We start from the raw sequence: 25,170 nt of genomic DNA, 5'->3' as shown, positions 1-25,170 counted from the left end.
TATTGTTGAGTGCCTGTGGCTCCTTTAATCTGGTGTTATATTTTCAGTATTTTGGTTGTTTTCAGTGCATTTCGGTGCATTCAGTCCCGCCTTCGTGGGATCCCTCCTGTGACGTGGAGAAAGGTTTACTTTTTTCGCTCTCCAGCTGGATGTGATGTCGGGTCAACGAATCTCCACACAAGCTGCGTTGAAGTCACACTAGCGGGTGATGTTGGTTATTGTCGGTGATATAGTGCCGGGTCCCGCGCAATCCGCCTAGAATAAATCCAGCCTGTTGCGGGACAGAAAGCAGCAGCGAAGAGCTCAGACAGGTCATGGCAAAGAAGTCTACTCCAGGCTGGTTTGGAGTTTTTCTCTCTGCAACGGCCATCATTATTGTGGGGAGTCCGGTCAGCGGTGAGTTGTTTACCTTCTTGGAGGTTTTCCTGCACAAACGTCATGCCTCACAGTGGCATTTCATGCTAAACTCGATCTTATGTGCAGCAGCAGAAAATTGTTCTCTTCTCAAGCGTTAAAGCTTTTATTTAAAAGGCCAACAAAGTTCTTATGCCGTCCTAAATAACACAAGGCACATTCCTGAGTTGGTTTCATAGCACTGTGAAGGCTACTGTCGCTTCTTTTTAATTATACACTGTGGCTTATTCGGCTGTGGACTGGAATGGTGACAGAGATAACACTTCAACATACCAATTTGTTAAAGAGTCATAGCCTACTTCATACATGTTGAAAAGCATTTGAAAACATTCACTCAATACTGTATTTATCTAGATTTAACTCTTTATGGCTTTTAGAAACATATCCATTTCCATATATAATACATCTTGGTGTATTGATAAAAAGTTAAAGTTAAATACAAAAATAGTTTTCTGCTCAAACGATCTGTTGATTAATTGAGAAAGTTGATAGACACATTTTTTTTATAATGTACTCATCATTTAGGTCACTTTTGCCACAAAGTCCAAAAATGAATTGGTTCAAGTTTCTCAAATGCTGCTTTGCTCTGCATATCATCTTAGTTACACCACTATTGAGTTTACAGCTGTTGGTGACACAAAAGAAGCAGTTTCACAATTTTCTGACATTTTATAGTGATTAATTAATTATTCAAAATGTTAAATCTATTATGAAAGTGAAATCATAATTTGATGCATCCCTAAAACTGTCACACACTCATGATGTTTAAATGCTACTACAAGATGGTTTTGTGAGCATTTTGGGTGTAACACATGCCCGGTTCCGTCACATTGGGTCTCAAATCTTTGATGGTTATCGTGTCAGACCTCAACTCCCATGCAGGTAGAACATTGTGCTGATGTAACATCTCTGCCTGTGAACAGCTCAGCAGTCTGGGGGCCGGTTCCACCGTCCCACAAGGATCTCTGAGCCTCTGGTGATACCGGGCCGCATTTCAAGGGTTTATCTGAGCCCGGATCAGCTCAGACGGCTGCATTTTAGGCCCACCATTGGCTCCATCCCCCTGTCAGAGGGCCATGAGGCTAAATTCAACTGCTCCATCGACATCCCAGATGCCAGGCTGGAACCCACCATCCTCTGGGAGAAGAACGGCGAGGACCTGACGGCTAACACACAGGTGGTGATCAACGAGCTCCAGACCGTCACAGACGGGGTCATAACTCTCCTCTCCACTGTCAGGTAGGTTGTAACACATGGAGGGGAAACGCAGTGTGAGGGGCTGATTACACAGATTAATAAGTGTCTTCATGTACCGTATTACAGCATTAGCCATGTGCAGCGAGTGGATGCTGGGGAGTATCGCTGCAGACTGAGCATCAGCACCACAATGGTAGAGTCTCAGCCCATCACCATTGAGGTGGAAGGTGAGTTTCCACACAGAGCCAAAATGTGTTGTTTTTCAAGGAGTCAACAGTTTTCATGACACGTTTTTAATCTGTCCATAGGTCTGCCGACATTTATCCATCAACCAGAGGACAGAAATGTAACAAGAAGCTCACCTTTCAACTTGTCATGTGATGCAGTTGGACCTCCGGACCCTATTAAAATCCGCTGGTTCCGTGATGGATTACCCGATAGTGACTTTCGAAACTCTTCCGATAACTACTCTGTGTCAGGTGAGACAACCAACCGTGTCTCTCTCTCCTTCTCACTCATACAGAGAACATGTGTTTCACAGTGATCTACTCAATAGCAGCTAATCTCCTTCCTTCTGGTTGCCTGTTCCTGTTGAGGTGATCTCCAAGGAGAAGTGTCATTTCTTGCTCTTGTTCTTACACCAGTGAATGATCAGAATATGACTCAACATCATTTTGAATGACCTCAAATCAGACAGAAAGAAGCTGAATCTGAGATTCATACTTTTCTCCCCCTACCAGTCTGACATTTGTTAGAGAAGCTGAAGAAGTAATTTCCTCTGAAATGTATTTGTTTAATTTAAAAGCGCTCCTTTAAAAGTCTGTTTTATCTGCATCAAATAATTGAAAGTGCATCTGGGTGAAGCTTGACTTTCATGTTGCTATTACGGTGTTATTACGTCAAAGTGAAACCACACATCTGAAACTAATTCTGTATTGCTTTCATAGAGGAACTTCTGGCTTGTATAATTTTTTTGTAAAAGTACTAAACTAGAAGGAACTCACAAGTTACAGCTTCATAAACCAATGAATTTGTTTCACTTTGCTGAACTTGCTGCTGTGATTGAACGTGGAAACATTCAAAGGGACGTTTGGCTCTGATGATGGTGACACAACGTGGTTTAGGTCTAGTCGGTTAGCACTTTGTACGTGGTTTCTATTCTGCCTCATCTCTGCTGCCTCAGCATCTGTCGCCTGCTTACTGCGATGAGATTCATCACAGGGTCAGTGCTACTAGGGCCTCCTGCAGCACTGCTGAATGGTTAACAGCGGTCATTCATGCATGGTCTGAGCTTTTTGTAACACCACTCTGCTCGGTGTATACTGAAGGAATTGTGACATACAGAAATTTAGCTAAACTGTGAAAATGCACCTGCTGTCGAAACTAAAGCAATAGTTTGACATTTTGGGAATTTATGCGTATTTACTTTCTTGTCGAGAGTTAGATGAGAAGTTTGATATATCACTCTCATGTGATATGTGACTTGGTTATTTTTAATGAATATAATTACTGGACTGTTTGTAGCAACATGTACATGGACTTTTCTTTAAATTATATAACTGTCTTTTCAATGTGGACTCTGCCTTTATGGCCTCAGCTGCCCTCTTCTGAAAACAAAACATTTGTTTTACGAGAAGCAAAACGTTTATGTTCTCCATCTTATATCCCCTTTATTTTCAGTGCGCCACAGGCTGCTGTAGTCAGTACGAAGCTGAGGGGTTAAAGGTTCAGATCTGTGCTTTGGTCCAGCATGTGCAAGGGCCTGGGCAGCCAGGGTATGGGGGGGCTGCACAGAGAGTGTGTTCGGGGGTTGGCTCCGGGGACAAAGACCTCATTCACAGGACGGCCCACTAGCCAGCAGGGAGGGGCTGGACACAGAGGCTGGCAGGCTGCGGGCTTCCAGAGCTCTTGCAGGACCAAATATTGGCACAACAGAACAGTGTAAACCCACTCGTATGCACCTCTTGCATGCTATGAGTCGAGGGCCCCATTTTCCACGACAGCTTGGATCCCATGATATCAGTGCTGCATGATTGTTAGCATGCACTCATCATTCAGATTTCTTGAAAACTGGGCAGTATACCTTCTAAAAGAGATAGGAAGTCGATGGGGATTTAATGTGGGTTAATGAAAGCCTGCATATCCACATATTACATTATTTATCAATCTCAGGACAGCAGGTGAACACAGCATTGGCGCTTTAGCTTTGAGAAGACAAACTACACTGATGAACCAAATGTGATGCACAGTAACCAAGACTGGAAATTCATTGACTTTTGAGTTGTAACCTTACGGAGTAGTTTGATTCTATTTGCTAAGAACTATAGCAGAAAAATAGGTAGCTCAGTAAGCTGGAGAGCTTTCCTCCATAATTTGTTTCCATTATAGTTGCCAAGCCATCTATTTCTATTGCAGTCTTGTTGCTTTTTGTTTTCATTTCATTGCCAAGTACAGCGAAAGCAGGGCTGTACCTGGACTCCTTTCCTTTTCCAAAAATGATATGACATAAAATAAATTTGTTTCTTCAATGAGCCATGAGCTAATATTATTGACGATCTACTGTAGATGCTTGCTGGAGAATCAATTTTTGAAACCACCTCTGCAGCATAATCCACTCTAAAATACCAAACTAAAATATTGCTAAATACATGCAAACACAGGACATATATATGTTCCTGCATGGAAGTGGATTATGCTAAACGTGTAATTAAAGTTTTGTGGACATGATACTTTTTCCTCTATGAAAACGTGTCACCAATGGAATCCATAGTGCATTGCACCATTTCGCAACATGACCATAGCCACAAAAATGCAGGACAGACTACATGCAGCAATGTTTCAACCCGATAGGGACTGTGGAATTTTTAGGACTCAAAAGATATATTTTGGGAATAACAATTTAAAGTAAATGGTCTCGTCGTTTTTTCCTGTTCCTTTGCTGTTTGGTCAAATTGAAAGGAATGACCAGTGTCTTTTGGGTCTTCAGACAAACCTGCTCAGGTCCCACATTGCTCCAACCATCTGTTTGCCATTCAGTTTGAAAGGAGGAATGTGGTAGTTACATCTGCACAGCTTGGCTGGAAATGCACTGATCTATTTGCACATTTCTCTCAGTTTTTGACGTTCAGTTTTGATCCATGTGATACCAAATTAAATTGGGATGTTTTCGTCATGTGAATGAAAATGATTAACGTGATGAATGGTTCAATCAGACCTATTTTAAGTCTGATTATCTTTGTGCAAACAAGCAGATTGAGTGAAGTGAAGCGCTCTTTACCCTGGTGTTCCCGAGCAAACAAAGGCAAACTTAAGAGGACGTGATATTCAGCAGAATGTAAACAAAATATCCCAAGTTGGTTCCAGTCGTCTCTCACAGGCTGTTCTGTGATTAGCTTTGTGGAAAGGTTTTGTAGATAGTGATGCTGGAAAACAGAGCACAAAAGGGACATTATTTAGCAGCTCACCCAGTGCTATTCTCACTGGGCAGATCTGTGGCTGTTGAAAGACAGTAATTGTGCATCCAGGAAAAGGGACCCAGCAAAAGCATTGTTACCACAGTACATCACACTAGAGAGGCTCAATTTGAGCTTACTGCATGAGCTGCTACTGTGTGAACATTTGAAGTATAATAAAGAAGCGAGTCATTCCCAAATGTGTTTTTTTGTATCAGTTTCATTCTAGCTTCTCTATCGAGGCTGACATGGCACTTTGACACAGAGAAATCAGGTTGTTTGTTCAAACAAAGGACCAGTCTGTTTCTGGCTGACTTGTTCTTCAAGTTTTTACACCCAGCATTGATGTAAAAAAAAACAACATTATCATAATAGTCAGCTCTATCTTGATATTGATGATTGTTTGTTTTAAATCCATGCAGTATTGGTGTACTACATTTTGTTCTCAAATGTGTCAATTGCAGGTGTAGACAAGTACACTCAGTTTAGCTGTGAAGCTTACAACTCGAAGGGTGTCACCACCTCCAGGGAAGCAAATATCAACATCAAAGGTACAACTGGGTTTTCAGGCTCTGCAAGATGACCACATGCCTCCATTTTAGGGAGTTAATTTATTATTTGTATGGTGTTTTGTAGTGCTTCCCGGCCCTGTGTCTAGTGTTACTGTGATGGAGAGGCAGTCCAATAAGTTCGTTTTGAGCTGGATCCCCGGACATGATGGTTTCTCTCCACTAACTAAATGCCACATCAGGGTAAGCCCCACATCTGCACAGCGCTGTCGCTAAATGTCTTCCGATTGATCCTCACGCTCTCTTTGTCCCATCTAAGGTTAAAGAGGTGAGTCGGAGGAAAGGGGAAGTGATGACGACCAGGTTCATCAACGTCACAGTGCCGCCTCTCCAGTGCGAAGTCCCCGGGCTGCAGGCGATGACGTGGTACAACGTGAGCGTTTCGTGCAGCAATGAGGTGGGATCCTCTCCTGTCACCATGTGGATCCAGAGCAACACCACAGAGGGAGGTGTGTTACTAAGGGAACTTTGGGACAACTTTGTGACAATAGGTTGATGGTTGGTGGTACACCAGCAGATTTGGGGTGCAGGCAATACGCGCCTGCCACACGGGAAAATGAAGAAAAATCCAATTCTATCCATCAAGGCTGAGACCAAGAACCACATTGCTTATTTACTAAGAGCCTCTGTTTTCTGCCTCCTTCTCATCAGAGCAGATTTTCTGTTTGGGTTTGAGAACCATAGCACTGTGTAATTAGCCTACTTTCCCGTCCAAAATGGGCTTAATGTAAGCCTCCTTGCAGCAGCAGCATGTAATAACTGGAATTTACGGAAGTTGCACAATTGTCTGCTCTGTTTGTGGCCAGTCCCCTTCAGTAAAAATGTCATATCCACTAACATCTCTGTTGTTTTCCTGAAGGGTCACATAGGAAATAGGAATGGTCTCACTGAGAAAACACAAAGTTCCTACTGGGTGGAGCTGCTTTCAATTTCCTTCCTAAAGCCACCACAGGGGATATTTTAGTTGAAAGATTTGATATGCTGTGCCAGGAAATGACCACATACCAAACTGTAATCAAAGATTTCAATAGAGAGACAGTCTTACTTTCTCTTTTCCATTTTTGTTTTATAGATTGACATTTTACATGTTATTAATCCCTCTGTTTCCCATTTCTTGTCACATTCTCAGTGCCATCAGTTTATCCCCGAAATGTCACCGCACAGCTGAATGAGTCTTGGCTGGTGATCAGGTGGAAACCTCCTCCGGATGATAAGATAAATGGCATCCTCACTGGTTATGATGTTATTGTCAGACATGGCTCACAAACAAACAAGGTAAGCTCGCCGACAGCATGGTAATTAAAGATTTAGCCCTTTTTTTAAATTCATGTTTTCTTGAGTTTACCCTGGTTTATGTAGCTTCATAAGTGTCATATATCCCTTTCTTTGTAAAATATACATATGCACATACAAAGGCTACGTGTGAGAATATTTCTCTCTTATTTGTTAATGCTGATGGTTTTTTTTTCTTCATTTCTGATAACAATGACCCATTTATGACACATATGAAAAGAATTCCCGCATATTGGGAATATTTGATCTTCCCTTTGTCCTGCCTATTGAACCAGAGGTCAGATTCCCTGTTATCTCTGAACAACTGTTTTTTTCCACTCCTCAAGAATCAACCAGGCAGGAAAGGTCATTTACCAGAAGTGCCGTTTATCTTGATACACTCTAACAATTCATTTTAATAACAACTTATTTTGAGTTGTCCGGTGCATCATGGAATCATGATGCTGTTTGTGAGTAGTAGCTCTTCTCTTACTGCGTAAGTGCTCTCTAGTACAATAGTGTGTTTCCGGTCCCTTTTTTATGTCTGTGTTGTGGTTGCAGGAAGCTGATGGTGTGAAAACTGTGTTTTTCTTTCTTCAGCATGTGGCTATGAGTCATCTTAGAGTGAATTGATTATGAATATAACAGGATGTGTACTATCGGTCCAAACATCCTTATGCGTTGCCCAGTCAGGTGATGATGTCATATTACACATTGGTTTTGGAATAGCAGTGACTGTAAATGTGAGCAAATGCAGCTTAATTCATCATCAATCCCACCTGTACCTAAAACTGCCATATTGTGAACTAAGTTAGAGAACTAACTATTTCTTGTTGATTATTTGTTTAATTTTTTTTAATCTGATGTTGAGTCACAACATTTTTTGCCCTCTGTTTGGAGCCACAGGCATTAATTAATTAATCCACCATTAATCATGGGTTCAGTGTTCCCAGTCTGGCCGTCAGCACATTGGTAAAGAGAGGAACCCCACCATGTGGGGTTGTGAAATACAGCACTACCCCTGTCACAAGTTGGCCTCCTTCCCTTTTTTTTTTTAGGCAGTTTCATTATATATGATAATGTCCATTATACACTTCTCTGTAACTTTCCAAAAAGCTTTCATACTTTGATTGAAGGGACTTTTTTGTTGCATTTCTTGTTTGTTGAAAGTTGAAATGAGATAAAAGAAGACATGGCGAGAGAAAGGACATGACATGCAGTAAAGTTGTTGACCCATATTTGAGACGTTGCACACATGTACAAGGAGAATCATGGAGAATCGGCTTCTCCTTCAGTTTAGTTTAGTTTAAGGTAAATTCAGACTTACCTTACTGTACCACTGAAACTCAGTTTAGCGTGTGACCTACAGTATGTTCTTCTAACAACAGGTTGAACTCCACAGAGATAATGATTAACCACTGAAATACGCCTTTAGAAAGAATCTAACTTTGACACTAGACACATTTAAATTGCCTTTGTTGTTATGCTGTGTGTTATTTCAGATCCACAGTTTCAACACCGAGGCCTTTGTAGATGTGAAGGAATTCAACACAACCTACAGTGTGGAGGTGGCTGCATGCACGCAGGCAGGCAGTGGCATGGTCAGCCCACACGTCTGGCTGTTTGTGCCAGAGGACAGTAAGCTGCTCTATTGATTTATCAAGTTCAGCTGATGTATTTTAATATTCTACAACAATTAGCATACTAATATTGTCATTGTGAGCAGAGTTGAGCTCAACGGTGCCTCACAGTGCCACTGACATCGCTGAACTTAAACATTGTTTAAGTTTAAGCTCAAGTCTTGTTTAAAATAGAGTGATATGACTTGATATGACTAGTATCTTGGACATTTTCAAAACAATAGTTAGGAAACTAGTTTTAATAGTTTTTAAGACGTAATAGAGTGCTGCAGAGATGATGTATTTTCGCTGGCCCACACCGGCCGTTGGCATCACACTGATTCCTTTGACAAATAGCCAATGGGATTTTTCCATTGGATTTTGGATTATTGCAGAAAAAAAACTGTGACAACAGTTGAAAAACATGTAAAAGCTTAAAAAGTCTTGAGAGGTATCTACTGACATATTTTATGCCACCGAAGTTATTTCAGGCCAAAGACACATTAGAAAAACACATTGACTTTGAGACAAGGGAACCGGAAGTGATAACATGCTGAATAATTTCCGGCTTTTAGAACACATTCCTGCCATTTAATACCACTATTAAATAGCAGAAAATACAAAAGACTGAAGTTGCTTACAGTTACATATTGGGATAAACCACATATCCTCATTGATTCACATTGAAACAACTTATCTCTTGACTTGTTACTATAATCTTAATTATTTTTATTTTTTTTACTAAAATCTTGTAACATTGAATGTCCCATTTGTTGAATGTTGTGTTCTTAAAATGTGATCAGATAATTTCTTCTTCCTATCTCAGAATCAGTGGTGCCCCCATCGTCCAGCCCTGACGCCAGGTTTCCAGACTCAGTCTATGTTGTGCTGGCCGTGGTGTGTAGCTTCTGTCTCCTGCTGATGAGCCTCTGGGGGGCTATCTGTGTACACAACAGGACTTCTGACTCTTGGTTTGGGTATGCTGACTATCTTCTGTGCAAACAGTGTGGATTCCATTACCAACCTTGCACCAAATGTGATTGGGTTATCTTTAAAGTTGCTACAGATCATCATAATGTGTGACCCATTTGTCGACTAGGTTTGATAGTAGATGTAGTTTATTTTCTTGCCCAGTTGAGTGACATTCTTCAATGACACAACGTTATAAGACTTGAAAAACGTACCACTTTCGGACTTAATAAACTGCCTTTGCTTCCTCTTAATCACCCTTGTCTGCACCTGAGTCCTATAATAACTGTGCAGCTGGATAAATAGACAATAAGCAGCGGATAATTCTCTGAAGTTCATTATTATGAAGTCTGTGACTCAGTATTGCCATTCAGGATATGGATAGGAATGTGTCACAGGCCGCCACTCAGATAGGGAAACAGTATGTGACCTCAATGTCAGGAAAGCAACAACTCAGAGGGTTTCCTCACTACGACCACCTCTTCAGTTGAATCTCAGCCTGTGTCTGCATGATTACGGCTGTCATGACGTTAATGAGAGAATCAGCTCACTGTTCAGCATTCCCTGTTTTTTTCTCTTCCCATGTCCCCCCCTGCAGGCGGGTGTTTGGAAGTGGAGAAAAGCAGCAGCATTTTGTGCAGTACAAACCCCAGAGGACCTACAATCGATCAGCCATAGGAATCACATGTATGTTCTTGAATACTATTGGGAAAAATTAACACGGATGTAGAGATATGTGTTGTCCTGCGAAAAGGCAAATTTATAAATACGCAATAACTTGAGTGAGTCCTGTCTGCAGTTGGGAACCTTGGTGTTAGTGATGAACTCCAGGCCAAACTTCAGGACGTGATGGTCATGAGGAACTTGCTCTCGATAGGGAAGATTCTTGGAGAGGGTGAGTGAGCATTTGTGCAGCCATTATCTCTTATTATCAGGTTATTACAGATAACAACACATACTGTGCAGAATATAGTATTTATGATCTTATTCTATCAGGTGAATTTGGCTCCGTGATTGAGGGACATTTACAACAACCAGATGGAACATCAGAGAAAGTTGCTGTGAAGACGATGAAAGGTGAGCTGTCTATTACTAAAAGACATCTTTTGGTCATTTGTCAAATAAAACAGGCAGAAACAGCAGATCATGTTCTATGTTCTTTCTTCAAACAGTGGATAGCTTCTCTCAAAGGGAGATTGAAGAGTTCCTGAATGAGGCGGTCTGCATGAAGGATTTTGACCATCTTAATGTCATCAGACTGCTCGGTACAAGTGACGTATTATTACCTCTTAAAGTATTGTAGAATCCCACTACTCCGTTAGCTGCTCCATTTTCACTTGCCCGTCCGAACATTATTTCTGTTTATTGACTTGTCTCCTTTAGGTGTGTGCTTGGAAGTAGGCACAGGGCATTTTCCAAAGCCGATGGTCATCCTGCCATTCATGAAATATGGAGATCTGCATAGCTTCCTGCTGCGCTCACGCCTGGGAGAAAGTCCAGTGGTAAGATTCTTGCCAAACACAGAAATATATTTCTGGCAGCTCATATGATATATTAATATAAAAAGACTAAACCTAAAGATGTTATTTTGTTTTTTGCTTTTTACACAGTTCTTGCCCACTCAGACACTCCTGAAGTTCATGGTTGACATTGCTTTGGGTATGGAGTATCTCAGTGGTCGTAGCTTTCTGCATCGTGACCTGGCGGCTCGCAATTGCATGTAGGTTGAAAATTCCAAAGTTTATTTTTGTTTAATCGTCGCTTTTAGATTAAAGCCGAAACCTGTAAAGGTCAGTTTGCTTCTTTAGATGGCGTATGTGATTTGCTGTTTCTCTTTATTCTCAAGTCCATACCTTGTTTGTCTTACAGGCTGCGGGATGACATGACTGTGTGTGTAGCAGACTTTGGTTTATCTAAGAAGATCTACAGTGGAGATTATTACAGGCAGGGAAGAATAGCCAAAATGCCTGTAAAATGGATTGCAGTGGAGAGTCTGGCAGACAGAGTTTTTACTGTAAAGAGTGATGTGGTAAGTACCTCCATACGCTCCTGTCTCTTCCAGGAACATGTGTCACTGATAGAAGAACTAACCCCTCGTCAACACTCTCTGGTGTGCTCATTAGTGTCAGTTACACTACCAAAGAATTTCAAAGCCAGTCTGAGATATACACAGAGCAGCTCTAGTTACTCAGTTTTACTTTTAAGAGTGTGGTTAAGTTTGAGTTTTTCTTGCATCATGGTTTTTTTGGATGTGTACCTTCTTTTGCAATGTTTCCTTGCTTTTGACACTTATTGAAACCCAATTTCCTAATGTGTCATGAAAAACAGAAGCCATATGTTGTGTTGTTGCAAAAAATCCAAATTAATGCAACTGAATGGTGAAAAGATATGCCCCCCCCCCTCCATATTGTAACATAAAACACAAATCTGTTAATTCAAACTGGAAATGAAAAGAACGAAACTGAAGATTACACAATTGTAGTAGACCACAATTCCAAATGTACAAGTTTATTTATCATTTTGAAAAAGTTTTTAGCACACTTTCATCTCAGCACATATTCATAGTATTTCTAGATAAAAGAGAAAACAAGTTTTTCACAAAATGAAACATCATCTGAAGTTAATATTCTGTGTCATGCAGTGGGCATTTGGCGTTACCATGTGGGAGATCTCTACACGAGGAATGACACCGTACCCCGGCATCCAGAATCATGAAATCTATGACTACCTCCTTGAAGGACAGCGACTGAAGCAGCCAGGAGACTGTTTGGATGAGCTGTGAGTGTTCTTCTTCTGGACACGAGTATTGACTATTGATTGTGTTGGCGGTGACCTTATCAGAGATGTAACAGTTTGTCTAAACCTTGCAGGAATGGAGATCATTTGTAGGATTACAATTGGGGTCATTAATAAATTAACAATTAAAAAATATTATGAAAACATTTTCACATTTAAAAAAATGTTGTAATAATTATTTGTAGTTCAAATGCAGTCCCCTTGCATATGATCCCACTATACAAACATCCACCAGTCCTCCCTTATTTAATTTTTATTTTATGTTGCATCACATTTTTACTGCAAACTAATATGCATCATAAACTTGAGCAATTTAAGTTGTTTTGCACTTGGAGTACTGATGTAAAGTACATACTTGTTTTCACTTCTCCTTATTCTGGCTCACATCCAGTCCAGAAAACACTTTCCTTCCCAAAAGGTTTAATACTGTGCCGATTTTCTCACCACTAACATATGCAGTGAGATTAGAAATTGAATATACAACTTGAAAAGATATTTTTTCATTATTATTTTTTTCAAAGTTGAAGTTTTACAGAGATGAATTTAGTTATTTCCTCTGTTTACCTGCATTTAGGTATGAGCTCATGTACAGCTGCTGGAGGGCCGATCCGCTGGACCGTCCCATCTTTACCCAACTGCGAGAAATGCTAGAAAAGCTCACAGAAAAGCTGCCGGAGTCTTTCAGCAAGGACGACATCATCTATATCAACACCAGTTTTCCTGAAGAGGACCTTGATGGAGAGACACCTGCAGAACATCCCGTGTTCAACTCGTCACCTTCCTGCAGCCACCAGGCAGCAGAACATTCAGTAGTCTTTGCGGACATTCACGGGAGCCAAGAGGATGAGGAGGATGATCGTTATGTGGTGGTGATCTCTGATCCTTCCATGAGATCTCCTACAGTGGACACGCCTCTTTTGTCAAGTGAAGCTTTCAGTCAAGCAAATGGAGACATGGTTACTGACATGACGGCTATGGATCACAGCTCAAGTGATACCTCTTTCCTGCTGTAAAGATTGGTACCCAGCAGATCAAAACTGTAATAAAACTATCACTATGGTTCGTCAGTACTAAACAGTCTGCCTCATTGCACTGCGAGCACCTTGACCTTTCCTGATGTGGACTCTCTGGAGAAGCAGTTTGTGCCATACATGGCCAGCGTACATGTCCGTTAGGAATGTTGTCCATGTGTGTCAACATCCAACATGTTCATGTATGTTCCATAAGCTTAAGATACACTGAACTGTGAAATTGTTTACTGTATGGGATTTTGTGTTGTAATGTAAATATAGAAATGTACAGAACATTTGTAAAGTGATCAAGAAATACATGATTTGATGATTTTGTCAAGATGCCAATAAAATTAGATACATTTTGCCAAGATTCACAGACTCCTTCACATTGCTGACAGTGTCAATACTATCATGTACATCTAAATGATAATAATAAAAGTAAATGCAGTAAAAGTAAAAGGTGGCAGCTACAGAAATGGGGGAAATATGCTATGAAAAGAACTGCTATAAAATATTTAAGCGTATATAAATCCCAACTAGTGACTGAACTAGAACGAGGCCCAATATAAGTCAACGACAGTGTCTAGTAAAATGCAAGATTAGGTGATCATTGTAATTACATATATCAGTATTGAGAACAACTATGTGAATACATATATGCATGAATAGTAATCCACAGCAAGTATGTGTATGTCGTGTACATGTAAGTCATCTAAGTATGTGGAGAAGACCTCAGTAGTATTTTGTAGTTTTTAGTTCAATGCAAATTGTTACAAATGATAGTGTAAGTAGTGTAAAATGCACTGTAAAAAAGAAAGAAAAAAAAAATCAAATTGAGGTCATTGTATAGATTATGTTTCCTGGTCTAGGTCACTATAGGTTTGAAGTATATATATATATATATATATATATATATATATATATATATATATATATATATATATATATATATATATATAAATAGAGAGATAGATAGATACTTTATTCATCCCCAGGGGGACATTTGTTTGTAGCAGCAGCAAGCAAAGTTACAGAGTAATGCTCAATATATACAATACAATAAAATAGCAGAGCAGAACATATTACGAAAATTATATTCAAGAAAATTAAATAATAAAGACAATGCAAAAATGTAAATATATACAGTGTATATAAAGTATATACAGTGAAATAGAAGTATATACAGTGAAATATAGCTGACAAGGAGCAAGTAGTTCATCCTTCTGTCTACAATATACAAGTAAATACAAATAGCAGGCTCATATAAACCTGCAAGTGTAGCTGGTGTGTGTTTTAAATGATCAGGCGTTAAGGCGTTAAAGTTTGGCGGCTCCCGGCGCCGCCTGCAGGGAAGTGATGCTCATCCCGCACCGACATGGCTGCTGCCGTCAGGATGAGGACGTGGAGCTGTCCCACCAGAGGAGTCCTCTGTCCTTGGGCAGTCCTTTTCCTCCTGTCGCTCGGTACCATACAGGCAGTCAACGCAGCACCGGAGACCGGGCTTTGGAAAATCACAGTTGTTAATGTGAGTGTTTGTATTTGTTTCACCGGAAACAGTGGACACACTGCAGCACCGGCTAGCTAACATGAGCTACATTAGCCTCGTTATGCTCGTTATGCTCGGCGTAGGCGTGTAAATCTGTCCCGCGGTCACCACTCGTGACTTGGACGTGTTGTCCTTAGTGGAGAAGGACGAGGTGTGCAAAGAGCAGCGGGTGTTGTCATTAGCGTGCACCTTGTGCAGAAGGACAGCTGTCGGCTAACTCACTAGCTGGCTACACTGTAGCTTTGTTGTCCAGCTGTCCACAGACTCTTTGTAGTTTCACTGAGTTCCCCGAGAGGAACTGTACGTGTCTCGGTCTGAGCTCCTTTATTACCAACACGTCAACGCGTTATTGCTGCAATATACACGGAAACACAGCCGAAAGTTGCGTTGCAATCAAGCGCTTGTGCAGTGGAGTCCCTCCCTGTTCTCTGTCGGTGTTGAGGCAGTTTTCGGACTCAATCCGAGGAGAACTAGAAAGACTCTATCAATAATTTAAGTATCGAGACGCTTCAAATTCCCTCTGTTGTTGTATCTGTCTCTATATCTAGTTGCACTGTGAGGTGACCTGGCCATGGTGCAGCCATCAGAGATCACCAGTCTGTGACTGGCTGACATACAGGCAGACAGACAGGCTTACAGACAGGCAGGTGTTATAGACAATATTACAGTTTCTGATTCTCCAGACCTTTAGGCCTTTTCTCTGCTTCACAAACACAGAAAATGTTGCATTTGAACCAATGACGGTACTAACCACTGAGTCCCCATCCCTCCTAAATGACGAATAAGTTTACATGTATTATAAACTAATGTGTGTAATCAATCGGACAAATTATAATGTTGTTTCCCTCCAGCTTACAAACTTAATCGTCTTTCCTGCAGACCTCAAGACCATTGCTTTTAAGAAAATCCATGTATAAAGACACAGACATTGAATTGAAAGGTAAGACATGGAATGGATGATGACTTATTAAAAAAATTTGCCCCTTTTTGTCCCTTGTGTTTCTCATCAATCGTGTCCCCATTTTTTAGTTGTGCGTTTTGGCTGTCCTGAGGACATGACCATCTCTATTCACTGGTATTTAAAATACTACCCCTGTCACAATGAATTCAACAATATTGAAGTAAGTACATAGTCCTGATGTGATACTAATTATCTGACAGTATAGCCTTTATTGTTTCTAGAAGCTGAGTTGTAACTGTCATTGTCTGAAGGAAATGTATGGGAGAACACCTCTGAGTCGTGGGGAGGGCCTGGATCCAAATCCCCTCGGACAAGGGGAGTTCATCGAACACAAGCACGGCCCCATAGCATGTAGCAATGTGCTGCACTCCTTTCCAATGCTCAAAGTAAGTTTGTTACTTTACTCTCCTCGGTATTGTCTCACACACACATACATCTTGGCATTTATTAACTCTCAACGTCCGGTAATTGTCTGTCTTTTTCAGAAAGCCAAGGCAAAGCCACGAGCAGTCAATCCACCTGTTGAGGGTGAAGTTCCTGTAAGAAAACATAAACACTCTTTATTTCTGAATAGTAACAGAATAAACATAACCTGACAGTATTCTGTGTATTTAGTGTGTTGTTTCTTCCACAGAAATAGTATTACATGACATGTTTTGTTATACTGCAGGAGGAAAAAGACTCTGGATTGATTACTGAGGAGTATGACAGAAGCAACGCCAACAACAGCAATTTAAATATCCAAGACAACGTCATAGCCACAACGTGGAAGGACGGGCCTTACTTGCTGGTTGTCAAGATTGTGTCCAGTAAACAGGATGCCAATTGGAATTTAACAGGTAAGACTTCTTTTTTTTTTTTTTAAAGATAATCGCATCATGTGCAACAACAATATTGTGTGACTGGCATAGATGAACTAAAACACCCTGTAATATGTTTACTCTGCATAGAACAAAGCATTCAAAGCATGGATTGATTGGTGGTTTATTAATGTGCAAAATTGACTTCCTTAATCAGAACCTGGCTCATAAATGCAAAATCATTTTAATATGTTTGGAATATTTGTGTAATGGTTGGATTTTATCTTCCAGTTGATGTGGTGATGAAAGGCAGCCATGGCTACATTTCTATCACCGAATGGCCTCTCATGATTGTAAGTAGATGACCTTTTGTAATTTAAGTTGCCTGAACATAAATTGACCTATTTGAAAAATATGTACATTAATATTATGTGGCCATGATTCTTTTCTAGCTATTTTGGGGGGTTGTAATGTACACTTTTTTTGGTTTTGTGCAAATTAGTAGTGACACAAGTCAAAAGATTTTGTCTGCTGCTTTAAAGGAACAGTTCACTTAAAATGCAATAATAAAAAAAATACAGTTAGCTCTGGCCTGCCCAGTACAGTCCACTCCAGGGAATTGAGAAGATTAGATGAACTCAAGAGCAAATCACGCTGAAGCTGAACAAGTAGTCTGCACTCTGAATAAGAAAAAGCAAAACCATGTGGGATGACTGCTTCCATATGTGTTTATACACTAACCCCTCACTGTCTGTTTGTAGTTCTACATGGTGATGTGCATAGTGTACATCTTCTACGCCCTGCTGTGGTTTATCTGGGCAGCTTGCTACTGGAAGGATCTGCTGAGGATCCAGTTTTGGATAGCGGGGGTCATATTCCTCGGCATGGTGGAAAAAGCTGTCTTCTGTGCCGAATATGAAAATACTAACACTGTAGGCTCTGCTTGTGAGTGTCTCCAGATCATCATCATCACCATTGAGATAGTTAAATGTTTGGTTTTGTAAATGTCATTTATTCACCCATCTCTGTTGCCTTCAGCTCCAGGCTTGTTGATCTTTGCTGAGCTGGTTTCTGCCCTCAAGAGGATTTTGGCTCGATTGCTTGTCATCATTGTCAGCCTTGGATATGGCATTGTGAAGTATGTGATTGTGTATTTGAACACAAACCTGCTACTTGTTTGTTGGTTGAAAAACCTCAAATTATTGTGCAAACAAATTTTTCTTGTCTGTATTGTTTTAGGCCTCGACTGGGGCAGGTAATGCACCGAGTTGTGGGGCTTGGAATCCTCTACTTTGCCTTTGCTAGCATTGAAGGTGTCCTGAGGATTACTGGGGTGAGTTTACAAAAATAAAATGAAGATCCATTACTGCAAATGTCAACAATAACATATGACACAAAAGTTAAGATTTTATTTGCTTAATTAAGATTAGAAATAAATTAACCACAATTTGGATCAGAGGGAGTATATTGTTAAAATATTCTGCATCAAGTTTATTGTACAGCTGTAAAATATGTAAAAAAACGCATCGAGTGGTAAAATAAACGTACACATTTATAGAATTAGCAATTTTCTGTAAGCTTTCCTCAATTGCCTTATTTTCAGCAACACTGTTGCTTTTTTCTGTAATATTTGTTGTATCCATAGTAATGACAGGTTCCTCTTGAGTGAAGTAGGCGGCACCGTATCGTTCCATTTGGTTTAGTAGAAGATTCTAATGACGCGGGCAACGCCTTCTTTTATGGGAACGTACACGGACCCAAATGAAGAAACATGGGCGAACAAAGAAAGTGGATAACCACCGTCATGATGCCCTTTAACTCTGACTGGGGTTTTAGTTGAACCAGCTAACACAAAGAAGGCTATGTCGAACTTTGTAGTGTTTGTAATGCTAGGCTCAGTTAGTTGCCAAATTCGATGACCTTGACAAAGTATCTAATAATCATGAGTCAAGTAATTTTTTTTTAATTAGAAATTAGCAGTACAGTATTAAAGCATTGTGGTTTGTTTTCAGATTGAGATTTGAAGTAAAACTGACATCATAATTTGTGTATTATTCTTGATTTTGTTTGGCTGCCAAAAATCAAGGGTCGAGACAATGGCCCTGCTGTCATTACAGCAATTGTTCTGGCTGTTTTGGACGCCAGCATCATCTGGTTCATATCCTTTCAGTGTACTCCTCAGCAGCATCAACACGCAATAGTTATTATACCCTCACTTGAGCCCAAATGACTGAGTTTTCTTACCTCTTGGTTTGGATTAATTGGTGATTTCTTCTTTGCACTTTGGTGAATGATTCTATATTTTACTGGCTGTGCTGCCGTCTTTCTCCTCTTCCCTGTGCCCTCTGGTCCTGCTCTGTCCTCCCTTATAGGCGAAAGACTCTGACTTGGCCCTGCTGGCCAACATTCCCTTGGCTCTGCTTGACTCCTCTCTCTGCTGGTGGATATCCTTTTGTGCACCCACAACCTTTCCCTGTGTGGTTCTCCTCTGCTGCGCACCTCCTGCACACGACCCCTAGAGGGGTTAGACCAAGAGAGGTGCATCTGCATCTGTCCTCCTCCTTTGCCAGGAAAATTAGCAGTGAGAGAGCACTTAAAGTATAAGTTGGCGGAGAAGCAAACAGCACTGCATTCGTCATTCATTCTCCACTGAAATTTATAACCACCTTTTGTTCTGTTTGATGATTTAACTACTCTTATAAATCCTCCATTCTCACTGCTTCTTTTCTTGTACAATCAGTGGTATAAGGTAATTTTTCTATCAGTCTGGGTCTCAGTTGGTAGAAGCGATGAATTTGCATGCCTACCCATCGCCCTTTACATGTGTTCCTGTTGATATAACAGTGTGCTACTAGGGTGGGCAATATGGATAAAATGCTCTATTCTAACATCTTAATAAAATTATTTATAATATATTTAAAAATATATACATTTAAAAAAAAAAAGAAGTGAAAACACAGAGTTGTTTAAGGAAAAGTTCCCACTGTTTATGATTAATATCTCTTCACAGAATACATTGTGATATTGCCCATTCCTAAGTAGCACTTTGACAAAGACTTTAAAGCAATAAGAAAATAAAAAAAATACTGTATACATATATTTCAGTTGTCCACATTATTAGGTAAACCTAGTTAGGACTGGCCAGACGTTTACTTTATTCTAAATGTAACGACTTCTGACATTGTGTGTGTGTGTTTGTGTGTGTGTGTGTGTGTGTGTGTGTGTGTGTGTGTGCTGTATACTCATGTAGAGCTTATACGGTCCCATTGACTAATTTGTAAGAGTTTCTATGCCTGCCACGTGTTTACCTTGACTGCCACTAACATCTTTGTCAGCCTGGCACAAACCATCAAGACTCTTAAGCTGAGGAAAAACCCTGTCAAGTTGTCTCTGTACAGGCACTTTACTAACACACTTATATTTGCCGTCTTTGGTGAGTGGTACAACGACACTTTCAATCATGATATTTAAAATCATTGTTCATGATTTCTAGTTATTTGTGTTTTTACCCATGCATAACCTGTGAAAACACAAGTCCTGATTAGCACACAGAGTTGTGTCTCAAACGTTTTTCTTATTTCCCTCAGCTTCCATCGTTTTCATGGGTTGGATAGCAAAAAAATTCCGGTTTACAGATTGCCAGTCTGTGAGTACGGTTTGGCACATTCATCAGAAGTTGCGTAAAAAAATAAATAAATAGATTAACATTTTATTTATTATTGGCCTTTTTTGTTTTGTTTAAAGGACTGGATTGAGCTGTGGGTGGAAGATGCTTTCTGGAGGTTCTTGTTCTCCGTCATTCTGTTCGTCATAATGTTTTTATGGAGACCGTCTGCAAACAACCAAAGGCAAGTAGTACATTGGGACGGTTGAATTCACCAACATGAATCGAACTGGATACTTTTGTTATTAATCTCTAAATCTCACATGTCCACAGGTATGCTTTCACACCTCTCATTGATGACTCTGACGATGAGGAGATTGAGGAATTCATCGCCTCTACAAACCTTGGTACGATGACATCATGGGGGCGCTGCTTCATCCAGTACACTGCAAACATTTGGAGTCTAATAATGCTTTTACACTCATTTAACATTTCTGTCCTACGTCTTTTTTCTTCACAGCTGAAGGGATAAAGTTGAGAACATCTAAAAGTGAGACGAATGGCACAGTGAAGCCTGCTGAAATAAACCCAGTGAGTTTTCTCTTGGTTTGGAATATTTCTGTGTTGATTTGTGTAATTCAGTCTAATTTATTCAAAATGAAGCGTCCTTGATAAGAGTAGCTATCCACGTTTAGGAAAGGCAGCTGTACGATTGTCGCGTATTTCAGCAGATGGCAGTATTTATACTTATTCACACTTCTTTTCCCACCCTCTCTTTTTCCACTTTTACAGGAGGAAGAGTTGAAGTGGGTGGAGGATAACATTCCTAGCTCTCTCACGGATGTGTAAGCATCCTATCAAATTTATATTTTTGAATCCAGCGAGATGTTTTCATATGAGGCATGTGTGATTCTAACAGTCTCTTTGTTTGTTTCTGCAGAGCTCTACCAATCCTGCTCGACTCCGATGAGGTAGGAATTACTTTAGAATCTATAAATATATATAATAACAGGATTCACACACCTTATTTCTTTAACCAGAAACAGCTGGTCTACATATGTGAAGATGGGTACCTTTGGCCTAAAACGGCAAGAGAGAAAGCCTTGTTTGATACTCATTTGGGACTCATTTTGGAGTTACTGTATTGGTGACGAAATGGGGACTGACTTGAGGACTCGGTGACACACAGTAAATTCCTTTGGGTTTTTATGTATAAGTTTAGTTTATACCTACCTGCATACCTTGATCAAGCACATACTTACTGACCTTTCACTAAAGCTCTTCCCTGAAGAGGAATTGTCTAATTATAGCTTCGCAACTGTACAAATGCACCGCAGGGCTGCCACGCTTTGAATCTCTTCACTTGCGAAGTGATGTGAATGGCGCTGTAGTAAGAGCAATGCTCTGGGCTTAAAACTATGACTGCACCTAGTTTTAACAAGTTGGCTCTACCTGCCAACAAGTGGTGACAACATGCTCTTTCCACAGCCTGTGTTGAAGTGATGTCTCGTGGCCCCTGACCCTATAGCGCCGTGCGATATCACAGCTGGATGTGGTCACGAGTACAAGTAGCTAGCTCGCTCTGCCTGAATGTAAAGCTGGACGGGCGAATCCAAAGTAACCAAGGGTGGTGGTTCAAATGGTTCATTGTGTCTGAATAATAAAAGGCAATAACATTTGGTTTTCTGGGGATTTTTTGATAACCTGGACAAAAATGTTTATTTTATATGTGCATATTATTTTCCAGGAAATCATGACGACCAGATATGAGATGTCAAAGCTGGAGTGAAAATCATTTCCAGGCATGGAGGGAGAAGATAGCAGCTGTCCCTGACTCAGTCTGCAGCAGGGTTTTCTCCGGGATCTCCAGTCCGGTGGTGGTGGACAAGTGCCGTTTAGTTTTTTAGGGCCTCGTCCCATACGGCTTCGACTCGACAGGGTGGTGCAGGTCACGATTTCAACTTCTCAAGAGCAAAGGACTCTACCAGAGGAAAATTGTCTTTTCACTGACAAGCTGGCCAAGTATTTCCCTGATTATGATCAGTTTCGAGCCTTTCTTTCCAAAGATAATTTTTCATTTTATATTAAGTACTGTATTTGTTTCGCTTATGTTAATTAGAATTTATTTTATCAGAGAATTATGAACAGTGGGCCTGATGCATGAACACACCCTTCAAATTTACTTTAAGTCTCTTCTCTTTTTGCGGGTATCTAGATGTTATTGGTTGGTTGTAATAAAACAAGATGCTTATTTAGGATGGGGAAAGAATTAAAAAGCCTTTTTTTCTCACTAATGAACACCAAGAATGGCTCATCGGAGATATTTTTGCAGCCATGGGAGGGAAGCAGAATTTTACTTCCATCTGTTTATTTATTAATCCCAAACAGGATTTTTCTTTTTATACATAAATATCTCAAGCACACTTATTTTATTTTATTTTTTTGCCAACATTAAGATCTGAGATGAGAAAAACAAATTCACACACATACTTTGATATATTTTGACATATTTTGCTCTCATGCACTTTGAAGTTCAAATCTTTGCCTACATGTAGTTCTTGTATGAGGCCTCAACTGTTCAGGTGGTTGAGAACAAGATGTATAAAAGTGTTGTTCATGTCTCTGGCATCCTCAGTGTCTGTGTATGAAAGAGTTTGTGCTTCTCCCCCCTCACACTCTATCTGATTTGAAATCTTAGATTCAGAAGTGTAGAATTGGGGCTTTGCAGTCGTGTTTTGAATTTGGGTGGGCAGGTTTCGTGTGTTCTGAAATGCGGAGCAATATACTTTATGTATGTTATTATGGAGTTTAATAATTTCATTATTTATTTGTGTTTCAAGTGTACTTATAAGTTGTTAAACAGTGTGGTCATCCATGTTTACTCTCAAGTGTGTTGACAATGTGTGCTTCCATGTTGTTGATGCATTTGGACCCTGAACAGTTTCACAATGTGTTTGGCGAAAGGCGAACTGCAGCTTGTTTTGCATTGTTTGCTTTCTTTGCTGGTTAAAAGAATAATTGTGGCGGTTTCGCAGACACCAGGGAAACGTTCATGTTTTGTCCAATAAGTCTTTATTTTTATTATATTTTGAAATTGGCTGCCCTGGTGTTTTTGTCAGTGTAGTTTTGGAGTTGGAACACTCGTCGTCTTCATGTGTGTCGTTTTGAGTAAATGTAACAGCAGGACTTAAGTTATATGGTTAGCGTAAGCAAAAGCTGATCACTTGGGTTTATAATGTCATTATTCTGTTTTTGTATTGATTGGAAACCTGGAATGATTGTGCTTTTGGTGGCACACTGTCGTCCTGTTATATAAAACTGCAGACACCTGCAGTAGACCTCGATTATTTGTACAGATGGGTATTGATTCCTTTTATTGCATAATTCCACAGGTAGAGCGCGGTCTGGATAATATGACTCAGCTTTTTTTTTTTCCTCTCATGAGTGTCACGAAGAACTGGGCTTAAACTTTTCATACCAGCAGTTTTCTTCACTCTTCCTTCTCAGGAAGTGTGTCCTCTCATAAAATAGTAATCTTACATAGGAGACTGTTTCTTTGTCTATGATTTTCATTATTAATTTGGAAATAAATATACATATTTTACTATGGTTGTCATTTCTGCTGCATTAGTAGAAAAATATTTCTTTCTAAAGCGGTCTTGATACCAGATTCAAGAGGAAATTAGTTATTGTAAAGAAAATTGTAATGTATCATAATGAAACGGACTGAAACAGTCAGAGGAACCTGAGTTTTCGCTTTGACCAAGAGTGCTGAAACAACATTAAATCTAGAAGCAATGTATTTGTCTTGTTGATAATACAAGTTATTTTGTGGTACCCAAACTGGGTAAACCTTTGACATTAGACTCCCATTTTAAAATGACACTCTATAGTCCAACATGGACAACACTTTATACCAGATGTTGGGTTTGTTTTGACCCTTTTACATTAACATGTTAATGTTATTAAGTAACCGTTAAGTTTAAATATTTACGTAAACGCCGTAACTTGCCGCAGTGACTTAGCGTTTCACTAAATCCTTAATAAGTATCCCTTACAAAGTCGGATTTCAATAAAACACACAATACCGTAACCCTACGGGCTTGTGGGAGTCTAACAAAGCAATCAAAATCCTTATAAACCCCCTATTAGTACCTGTGAAGTCACAAAATGGCCAGAGCTTTTTTGTCTTGTGAGTCTTGAAGCCTCCCTGGTCCGCGTCATACAGCAAGTATGCAAGCAACTGATGAACATGTCGGTATCCAGCATGCCCAAATCGGCCAATGTTTTGCCATAAAATAAGTCATTTTTAAATTTTTGAACCTAACAACACAGTTTTTGGACTGAAACTCCTTCCTAACATGCCAATGCTTTGTTTTATTTTGATTTTTGTCCTAATCTTTCCAAAAAGGTGTCTTATTAGTATGTGGGCTGTTGTTAAGGCCTGAACAATACAGTTTGAAAAACCCGGGGACTGCTCGAGGAGGCATTTTTGGGGAATCTGGCTCATATCATGCTGGATGTTCATAGTTATGATCAAAATATGGTATAAAAGTGATTCTTTTGAAAATATATTTTTTTTTCCCGCAAAACAAATTTGAAAAAAATCATAGAAAATAACTCAAGTATTAAAACTCATTTGGGGTTTCTACGAGAGGTGCAGACCTCCATTGGGGTCTGTCGAGTTAAAGAAGACAAATACTACAAAAAGCTATTTGGTGTTGCAGCCAAAATACTTCAACTGCAACTATACAATTATGAAATCACTAATAAAACCAAGATTTATTTGTGGAGACAAACAGGAAAGCATGGCCTCATTTTAAGAAAACCCCTGTGGGCCCCAGAGAGACCAGGTTCCTCCATTTGAGCAACCTGGTACCTTAAGTCATTAATTCTGTTTTCTAGTCTATCATGTATTCTTTATGTCTAAGAAGCTGATGATAGGACTGGACCAAACT

The 25,170-nt window shown here is 39.9% G+C and overlaps 2 protein-coding genes across 2 annotated transcripts; both read left to right on the top strand.

The window, feature by feature from the left end:
* Positions 1 to 314: 314 nt before the first annotated feature.
* On the top strand, positions 315 to 13,661 carry mertka (c-mer proto-oncogene tyrosine kinase a; the record flags this gene model as incomplete). The annotated part of the gene is made up of 19 exons (XM_079229355.1): positions 315 to 396; positions 1,338 to 1,653; positions 1,738 to 1,838; positions 1,920 to 2,090; positions 5,528 to 5,614; positions 5,700 to 5,815; positions 5,892 to 6,081; positions 6,762 to 6,907; positions 8,407 to 8,542; positions 9,350 to 9,500; positions 10,091 to 10,179; positions 10,292 to 10,387; positions 10,489 to 10,569; positions 10,665 to 10,757; positions 10,876 to 10,994; positions 11,103 to 11,212; positions 11,362 to 11,521; positions 12,134 to 12,270; positions 12,863 to 13,661. The coding sequence occupies 19 exons, from the start codon at positions 315 to 317 to the stop codon at positions 13,299 to 13,301; spliced, it is 2,820 nt and encodes a 939-aa protein (XP_079085481.1). The 3' UTR covers positions 13,302 to 13,661.
* A 1,015-nt stretch (positions 13,662 to 14,676) lies between these two features.
* tmem87b (transmembrane protein 87B) lies at positions 14,677 to 23,802 on the top strand (the record flags this gene model as incomplete). Its single annotated transcript, XM_079229461.1, is given in 20 exon segments — positions 14,677 to 14,826; positions 15,727 to 15,787; positions 15,877 to 15,968; positions 16,060 to 16,194; positions 16,294 to 16,347; positions 16,479 to 16,647; positions 16,900 to 16,961; positions 17,370 to 17,553; positions 17,647 to 17,746; positions 17,848 to 17,941; positions 18,981 to 19,053; positions 19,056 to 19,062; positions 19,944 to 20,041; positions 20,196 to 20,254; positions 20,353 to 20,456; positions 20,546 to 20,619; positions 20,733 to 20,803; positions 21,005 to 21,057; positions 21,153 to 21,183; positions 21,960 to 23,802. Coding segments are annotated over 20 exon segments (1,713 nt in total). The 3' UTR covers positions 22,002 to 23,802.
* Positions 23,803 to 25,170: the final 1,368 nt, after the last annotated feature.

This window comes from Taurulus bubalis, assembly GCF_910589615.1.
Source record: "Taurulus bubalis genome assembly, chromosome: 14".
Lineage (NCBI taxonomy): Eukaryota > Metazoa > Chordata > Actinopteri > Perciformes > Cottidae > Taurulus > Taurulus bubalis.
This window is presented reverse-complemented; position numbering and strand designations above follow the sequence as displayed.